This window comes from Lutjanus erythropterus, chromosome 3 (genome assembly GCF_056507025.1).
Source record: "Lutjanus erythropterus isolate fLutEry1 chromosome 3, fLutEry1.hap2, whole genome shotgun sequence".
NCBI classification, from domain to species: Eukaryota; Metazoa; Chordata; class Actinopteri; order Lutjaniformes; family Lutjanidae; genus Lutjanus; species Lutjanus erythropterus.
This window is the reverse complement of record NC_139319.1, coordinates 35,615,632-35,625,475: the sequence shown is the minus strand read 5'-3', so window position 1 is coordinate 35,625,475 and position 9,844 is coordinate 35,615,632. Positions and strand designations below refer to the sequence as shown.

The window sequence follows — 9,844 nt, the reverse complement described above, 5'->3', positions numbered from 1 at the left end:
AGTTTAATCTACAGCAGTGCATCACATCATATGTTTGCCTTATTTGAGAATTTAATTTAAAAAAAAAAAATACTGAGATATTATTTATAAGCCCAGCCCTGTCAACACTGTACATTTACATAATCACTGCATATTCAAATGAGCTTGAAAATAAACTCTAATAAATATGAATGGAGCTGTAGAACTGGGTTTCTCCACCACATCCCTGTTACGTTACGCGCTCTCTACTCCTCCTCTACTTCCTCGGATAACTCAAGTCTCTCTCTCTCTCTCTCTCTCTCTCTCTCTCTCTCTCTCTCTCTCTCTCTCTCCCTCTCTCTCTCTCTCTCTCCCCTCTTAGCCCAGCCCCCTCGGTGCCCTCTGTCCATTGGTGTCTTAGGGGTCTCTCCTCTTCTCCCCCTCCCCTCCACTCCCCTCCCACCCTTCCCCTTCCATAGGTAGTCCATAATGAGTGTCCATTGGTTTTTATCGCGGCTTGTCCCCCTCCCACTGGCCAGCTTCGCCCTGCCCATGTTTTGTATGTCTCAGTCCGTCCATCTCCTGACGTTCAAGTTCGCAGGAACGTCACGTCCGCACTTGAACTTGCAGCTCAGGGGGGCTCCGCCGTACCCCCATCACTCTCTCTTTGCGAAAAAGTCATGAAGAGGTCCGCACAGCCCGACGCGCGCTTCGCCTCAGCCTCTGTATGATCTACAGTTCATCCTTTTTGTTTTCTTTTTTCTTTTTTTCCTATTTGGATGTCAGACGCATCAATGAAGATATTTCATTTGGAGTCTACCTTGTAGGAACGGATTTCCCAATGTGAACTCAGCTGAGAAGCCGCCACTAAACCCAACATGTCTCGCCGCAAGCAAGGCAAACCCCAGCACTTGAGCACACGGGAGTTTTCGCGTAAGTGGAGACGAATCGCACTTTGACTTCATATAGTTGCCTCTTGTGTTTTTTTGCCGTGTAGGGCAACTTCCTCGGGGGAATTTTAATAGGTAGGATACACGGCCACGTACGGAGCCGCCGCTGTCCTGAGTGAAATGACAAAACATGTCCAAGAAAGACTGCAGCTTATTTTACACTGATGGTGGGATCCTCTCTGGTGGAAGTTTGGAAACAACGAGACAGAAAGATTCAACTTGTGTTGTATAACGCAGCCTTCAAGGTTTCTTTCGCCATTAAAGGGCATGCATGGGCTTTATGGCCAGAGACCTTTGGCTATATGACGGCAGCCCAGCCAGACTAGACTGCTGCTGCTGCTGTTCGCTGATAAGTTTTCAGGTGTAGCGTGTAAAGATATTCCTCTACAGCACCACACATCCTAGTTTTTGTTGTTAGGGTGTATTTACAGGAGGTTGAGCTGATTTGGGACACGGTGAAGTGGTGTTTACATACCCAGCAGTCCACAGCGCAGAGACCTCGTGTGCGTTATAGAATGAACAGTTTCTGTGTCACAAATTCTTCACAGCTGCTTTTTAAATATCATGTTTTATTGTGCTGCAGGTTATCTAATGTTATTATACACATGATGTCCGATATATGTGTAATATGTTACATACAAATCAATAGGAAAGTCCGTGCGCGATAGTGTTTTACAACTGTGGGAGAGGAAACCAGGAAAGTGGTTTTACGCGCGGGTGTGATAAAATTGCAGGGCATTGATTGAGATTGCACGATATGGTTTCCGCTTTATGCAGATAGGTTTATGTTTACAGGAGAATTATTTCCCACCATTCGTCCGTCGTCTGATAACAGCAGGAACTGCTTTATCAATTCACCCTCGCGTATGTCAGTGAACGCGTCTCCAGACATACAGATTGTTAGAATTTAAGTTTCAAGTCGCGATTTTTTTGTCCTTAATCACGCTCACCGTAAGTGTGTTTCTGCATGCTGTTTCCATTTGGCTCGAAAGCAATTATACTCTCGCAACATGTATGCCTTCATTCGTCGGGAGATTGTCAAAAGGTTTGTCAGTGGGGGGCGCAATATGATTGTAGTCCTGTAGGCCACTTATGAACTTGAACTTGATCCACTTTATCTCCGTGCTGCTGCTGCCGCTGCTTGACCAAGTGCACGCAGCGAGGATCGTAACCGTAGAAATAAGTGACTGCATATTTCATGTTTCTTCTCGTCATGTGTGGTTTCTAAATGAGAGAAAAGAAAGTAAAATGTTCAAAGAGAATTCAGACAGCATGTTTTAAAGAGAGTTAAAGACTCGTTTGCGTGGAAGAAATTGCAAAATATATACATTTTTAAAAACTTTTTCACTCTGGCAGAGGTTTCATTTATGATTTCTTTTTTTGGCTCTGACCCAGATTCTAGCTCAGCTAGATTTAGTTTGACATAATTATGGTTTTATACATTCCTATTAGTGCTACAACTATTAAATTAATTGCCTTTTTGAATAATTGATTAAACGTTTTGTCATATTTTAAAGAAAAAAGTCAAAATCCTCTGATTTCATCTCCACAAATATGAATATTTTCTTTTTCAAAACTGAATACCTGTGAATTGTGGCCAAAACAAAATATTTATGGGTGTCACATTATGTTTTGGGAAACATGGACTTTTTTTTTTTTTTTAACATTTTCTGAAATTATATGGACCACCAACTAAACAACTAAACAATTAATTGTGAAAATGATTGACAGATTAATCGATAACAAAAATAATCATCAGTTGCAGTCCTAAACCCATTATTTATATAAAACACAGTTTACTACACAGTTTGCATAATGTTGTTTTAGGCCCAATGGTGAGTTGTAGCATAAAGCGTGTTTATATATTTATTTGTATTTTGCTTCATTTGAAAATCAAAATATATATATGTTGAAATGACATGATTGATCCACTGTTGTAACAGGGAGTCATAATAGTCCAAACTAGTAGAGGAGGAGGCCTAATGATTTTCCTGATAGTGAAACAGACCTACTCCTGTAGCCCAGTGGGAAACACTGACCTAAACTACTTTACATTCTGGTGCAGCCAGATGTCTGAAAAAAGGATTTATATTTTAGTTTTCAAAGTTATTCACATCACTCTTGCGTGGCATCAAAATGAGATTATTTGGTTTGAAGAAAATCTTTCCACCTAACCCAGCCTCACACACCTCGCCTATGTCCGTGGCATAAGCTGGTTAAGATAAGCTGCAGCAAAAATAGGGGCAAATTCCCTCATCTTTAATGCAGTTGAACATACAGGTAACAGGGCCTATCTTGCATAGTCCCTCACCACCTTCTCGTCTGACCCGACACGGAATTAAAGGTTGAACCGGCGGCGAGAATTCATCACATCTTATCTCAACATCCCAGTCGGGGCGCCCAATGTCGTTTACCGTGTGGCTAGATTACTTCTTTTAAAATGCTCTCTCTCTTCTCTCCTCTCTCCTCTCCTCTCTTCTCTCTCCCTCTCTGTCGGTACTTCAGGGACCTACTCCACATCCAACCCCTCAATGTCTAACCTTGGTTCACGAGATCCCAGCACTTTTAACGAAATGGGGTCCAATCATCTTGAACTCAAATTAGAATCTATTTTTTGATTCTCAGAGGTGTTAGGTTCATTAAAAAAGCGAGATTGGCAGCACAATAAAGAGGGTCAAGCAACTTAATCGTTTGGCTGCTGCCTGCAAGCTGAACATGTCAGTCCTTATCGAAGCAGTCTGTGTGCTCATTCTTTCTTCTTTCCTTTTCTAAAAATATTTTTAAACACATTTTACAGCCTGGCCTTATTCCTGTACATGTCTGCATATATTAAAGGAGAAATCTGTAATATATTTACTGTAATAAATTGTACAATGACCATGATGTATCATCAGAGATTAAGGAAACATTTGAAGTTAAAATATTTGCTTCTGTGACAAAAACACCACAGCCTCAGAGTCCTCCTTTGAGATTTCTGTTCTGGCTCATAACCTGTGCTATTGTTTGCCCATTTCACATTAATTCAAGCTCAAATTAATGCAGAATGGTCACAGAATGAGTAAGTCTCTGTTTATGAGTTGTAAGAAACAATTAACAATCCTTCAGAAGGTTAACAGTTAAGGAACAGTTAAATTAAGAAAGATGTTAATGGAGTCTGGCACAAAGGTCATGAACTCAAACTCCAGAGTGTGTATTTTCAGATCAGTGAGCTTTTGTTTTCAGGCTAACAGACTTACCTTTACATTGACAGACAACTGACAGTTACAAACAGCTGATCAGCTTACAGTGTAGTGTACTTGTTATTGTCAAATTACAATGTTGCCCTCATCTTGCCCTCCTGCAGTGTTCCTGCATCCTGCCTGAGCGTCTTTGAGTTTGGGGGAGAGGAAGGTGGGGTAGACAGCTCTCTTCCCTCTTCACAGTCTATGGCTTAAACTCACTATTTAAACTGCTGTACTTAGTTCTTAGTGCCAGTGTCTTACTTATAGCTCCTTTAAAGCAGTGTGAGACTCAGTAATGTGCCTGACACATTTGTTTATCAGCTCTACAGAATTCCCACCTGTCACTGAACCATATCTCACAGTCCTCTCTCTTGTCTTCCCATCCAGCTGAGCCGCTGTCAGGTGTTTTACCAGAAGAAGACTCTCAGGACTCCCCCAGGCTGGGAGTGGCTCAGGGCGAGCCCCTAAAAGGGGACCCGGACCTGTTGACCTGCGGCCAGTGCCACTCCCGCTTCCCCCTGGCCGACATCCTGCTGTTCATTGAACACAAGCGGAGGCAGTGCCACGGGAGCCTCTGTACGGACAAACCTCTGGACAGACCGCCGTCCTCCCCGCTCGCCTCGCCCCTCTCCACATCCTCCTCGCACTCGCGGACCCACCATCAGCACCCGCGGAGGGTGTATCATCCTGTGGAGGTGGCTGTTCAGGTGTCACCGCAGGATGAGGATTGTTTATCTGCGCCCTTGCAAGGAATAATCCCCAAGCAGGAGAATATCACAGGTAAACAAAGGGGGTACTTAAAATGGCTGCCATGCAAGAGTAAACAAACGAGCAAGAGTGAAAATGTGCGAAATGCGTCTTTGTCTGAGCTGTTCATAGATGCATCAGAATGACAGTTGATTATTGAGTCTTGCTCTCAGGATGTCAGATGCTGACATTTTTGGTTGGTATAGCATCCTGAGCGCAGCAAAATAATGAGAAAATAAGGAAATGCAGACAGAGGACAGACACACCGCACACTTCTAGTGCTTCATAAGTGATGATAGTAAGGAATTACATACATTGTTTTTTAGGAAAACGTTGCATATTATTCCTTTAAAGGCTGAATCAATAGGATTTGTTTGAGCTGTTTGCAAATGCGCCAACAAGATAGTTGATTGCTGAGTCTCCAGGATGTCAAATGCCAACACTTTGGATTGGAAAAGCGTCCCAAGCAGTAAAATAGTGAGAAAATATGGAAGTGCAGGCAGAGGGCAGGATCTCTAGTGGATCATAAGTGATGATTGACAGGAATTATGTTCATATGAGCATTTATATGAGTTTTAAAGGGGAAATGTTGTATATTATGCCTTTAAGGTCCAAAGGTGTGCACACTTTTTGAGGTTCGTAGACAGTTTATTTCAAAAGGAAACAAAAGCTTTACCAGATTTCCTTGCTTTTGCCTTGGGTAGCAGGGATGTATCCAATCTGCATAAAGTGCGAAATATCTGCCGCTGCATTTAAGAGCTGTGAATCTGTCAGCCGAGCTCATGAGCCCATGTGAAGACCAGCCGTCCTGAAAACGATTGTGAGAAAGGGAAACGATTGCAGATAGTGTATAAGACACACGCAGAGAGAGAGACAGACAAAGACACTCATTATGAAAGAGACAGAGAGAGGGAGAGAAAAGATGGATCTCTTTTGGTTTGTTGCTGCATCACAGATGTGCTCGGATCCTGTGGCCTCCACATTTCTCTCTCATGTGGTGGTGAGAGATGCATCTCTATCCCTCCCTGGCTTATTACGCTGCCATATCTCTCCTTCCCTCAAATATGCGCCTGTGAAGGCTCACTCTGATGCTAAAATTAAAAAGAGATAGAAAAGAATGTAATTATGCTGAACTGTCAAGGAAGAAACATTTATTTGAGGATCCCTACAGCCACTAATTGTCAGTGTTTTCCTTGATTTGAGTAATTAAGGACTTCTTAAGGCGGCTGGTTTGCAGTTCCTCCACCGGGGCTAAATGAGACTGTAGTGAAAACACAAGTCGCTGTGCAAATAAGCGTGGCTCCCTTATGACTGGTTTCGACAGAGCGAGGTTTGATTTTGACCAGCCTATTTCAATGTTTATTCATTTCGTCTAACAGATCCGATACCGTGTGCCAGATTGGGCTGATTGTCCAGGCAGTTGTGATTTAATTTGAAGCCAATTCAGGCTAAATGCACAGAGAGTAGTTCTCAATAATGTGCACTACTGTACTGTGTTAGTCAGCGCTGCAGCTCTGCAGATGGCATTGTAAAGGGACCACTGTTATCTGTTGTTAGCTCGTCAGCCCACTGTCACACAGAATGACCACTGTTCATTTGTGTGCAGTTTGTTAAACATCTGCCCTACGTATGAGCACAAACACACACGCACACACATACACACAGACATGTGCACACGCATCTTCACACACACACACACACACACACATCCAACATGCCTCTTGGCCTTGTCAGCTGTTCGAACATGCCTTTCTTTGCTTATTTAGACCATCATGCAGGGGAGTTCACATGATATCATAAGGTCACTAGCATCGTGAGCAGAGCTTTATTTATCGGCCTTATGTCTCTTGGCATTGTGTAACAGTCAGGCTATTCTGTGTGTTGTAATGAATAGATTAATTTGGTTGCGGAGTGAGGTCATGTCCTGTTGTGACACCTTCTTTGGTTGTGTTATAGCTCTGTTATAACATATCATAACATTGTGAAAAAATCTCAGAGAAAGGGATGGGTATTGTTTAAAAAATTATGATACTTCATTCGATACCCATCATGTGAACAGAAGTATTCATGAAATTATCCTTTCTCGTTTTGTTGCCATCTCAGCAAGCTGAACTGCCAACTTCGCACACCACACCAAAACCATATAAATATTTTTTTTTTCTAGATCAGGGATTGAATGCAGATATAATTTGACTGGAAAAGTTTTGATATCTCTTGGTACTGGGTTACTATTAAGCAGGGGTTTTCAAAGTCTGAGACTGTGGCACCCCCCACTCCTTCCACTCTTCATGTCTAACATATCATGATTATGTGATTTTATCCCATTGACGCTCAGCAGTTGAGCCAAGATAGCCTAATATTGCTGTTTCAGACTGCACCAAATACAAAACGAGGTCTGTCCCAAAGCATTAATTAGTTTGGGAAAAATGGTAAAATTCCCCAAAACTATTGTGTCTCTGAATTTCTTCAACTAAATCACAGCCATTTAGGCTATTCTATGTGATCTCCTTTTGATGGATAATGTTCTTGCTTTTTCTATTTACTGAGCCTCCCCTCAAACTGCTTGAAGCCCCCCTCCCACTTTCAAAACTCCTGCCTTCATGGTACTGAGCACCAATATGCAGCCCTAGTGTGAGGTCAAGATTACAGATAAAGAGAAGGATAAACCCGTGACAGATTTTCGGCAAAAGCAAAAGATATGCATAAAAAACTCCCTCATTCTCCACCTCTGTTTTCTGTGTCCAAGATTGATGGATCCAGACTGGCAGTGCCAGCGCGCCACCCCGTACCCCATATGCTAGCTGCCATGTTCTCTCACCCGGCTCAGTTAGAGGCTGACACTGAGATGAGGCATCTCAATACATACTGTCCCCACACACTGTACTGTATCTCTGCTACACTGGCTTCATGTCCAGTTTATTCCAGGAGTGTGTGTTATATGTTACACCCTTAAAGATTTACTATATCCTGCTGCACTGCATAGACTCAAATGAATGTGACCCCTCCACCCCCCACCCTCCTCCTGAAATGTCACTCGACGCAGATGGATTTCTGTGTGGACGGCAGCTCGTACAGACTAGGTTTAGGAGACTATAGGGGCCAACACCCAGGATGGTTCAAGTTGGAGGTGGGGGCGTTGGTGGGGGGCAGTTGTCTGTAATACACCCAAAGCTGGAGATGAAGCTGTGCCTCTCGGTCTCCTCGTCGACTTTGGGACAGCTGAGGCCGTCTGGGAGTCTTATGGCTGCAGCTGGGGCTGGGGTCTGCAGTCTGGAGCTGTGGGCCGTTAGGAGAGGGCAGAGCCGCCTGCATGCCATCATTTGCATGATAAACAATTTAAGATATGCATAGGGACACCGGAGCTTGTCTCCAGATTATGGATGGCCCAGAAAAAGAGCAGATGACGGTTTCTCACACAAACTATGTGACGGCAGTGCAGTGTAAAACTGGATTTAATTCAGAGCTGCAACGATTAATCGACTACTAAATTAATTACTAACCACTTTTGACAATCTATTAATCAGTTTTACCAACTAAAGGCAAAATTCACTGATTCCAGCTTCTTAATTGAGAATATTTTGTCTTTCTATAGCCCTCTGTGACAGTGGTTCTCAACCTTTTTGAGTCATGACCCCCAGAAAAAATCAGATTGGTGTTCACGACCCCCACCAAAAATCCATATTGCCGGATGATATTCCTGAAGCTTGTTGGGAGCTCGGGCCTCTGGAAACACTGACGCCTTGTGTTTATCAGTTGATGGTGCTGCTGCTGATGGTGCTGCTGAAGCCACCGCTCCACAGAGGTTGTTCCATGTGATGGCTAGCAAAACTGGATATAGCTGCTTATTTAATACTGTAGCACAAAACACCAGAAGAGTTATATATGTGTGTATGTCCAATCACAACTCATGTGCATGTGCACTCTTACAAACATTCTTAACAATAAAATCTATTAGGTAAATTGTATCAATGGTACAGGCGATGCAATGAAAAAACATTCCCCTGGCTAAAATACGCCCCTCATTTCCCATTAGGCCTAATGTTGGACTGAGTAGTTTAAGTTTTATTTTACACAATGCAGAGGTTACTTTTTGTTGATGTTTGGCCTGTTCAGATCATTATATTTTTTTCAGAATTGTTATTTTTGTGCTGGTTTATAGTTTTAACCCTGAATTAGCTCACAACCTCCTTGGGGGTCTTGACTCCCAGGTTGAGAATCAGTACTCTATGACAGCTAACTGAATATCTTCGGGTTGTGGACAAAACAAGACATTCTAAGGACATCATCCAACGTTTTTCACCGTTTGACATTTTATAAACCAAGCAACTAATTGACTAATTGGGAAAATAATTGACAGATTAATTGACAATGAAAATAATTGTTAGTTATAATCGTTAATAATCGTTGCAGCCCTAATTTATTTAGCATCATACAATCACTTTTAAACAGACACACTGTTGAAGTGGATTCATAGTTTTTATTTACATTCCCACTCATTGTTCCAGGGACTAAATGTGGTTATCAGTGCAATAAATGATTGTTTGGTCTTCTTGCATTGAGTAATTGGAGCCAGAAGCTTTTCATTGTTATGATTTAGGACACACAGCCTCACTGTAGGCTTTATCATGTCCTATATACCATAATTAGTATTTTTACAAATCGTTTCTCCTCACTACATTTTATGACAAGGGTACCACATTCTTGTACTGCCACATTACTCTGTCCTGTATTTATCCATCGCAGCATTAGCACCTCTTGCATTCTCACCAGTGTAGCCATGTGTGTTAATGAGGCCATCGCAGCCGCTCCAATCAACCACCATCTCACACTTCTGCCTCTCTCCAGTGCACTGCCTCTATTGTAACCTGGACTCTGAATCGATACTGAGTTAATTATGGCAGCCACCTTTCCCCCCCTTTTTCTTTATGAGGAGGAAAACATTCAAACGACGAAGCTGTATTTCTTGTA

The 9,844-nt window shown here is 42.5% G+C and overlaps 1 protein-coding gene across 1 annotated transcript in view; it reads left to right on the top strand.

Moving 5' to 3' along the window:
* Positions 1-483: 483 nt before the first annotated feature.
* LOC146330400 (BCL11 transcription factor A-like) overlaps positions 484-9,844 on the top strand; it is a 46,916-nt gene continuing 37,555 nt past the window's right edge. The window contains exons 1-2 of the mRNA XM_084715937.1: positions 484-891; positions 4,517-4,909. Of these exons, the coding sequence (XP_084572063.1) occupies positions 837-891; positions 4,517-4,909 (448 nt within the window). The 5' untranslated portion in view covers positions 484-836. The remainder of the gene's footprint in view (positions 892-4,516; positions 4,910-9,844) is intronic.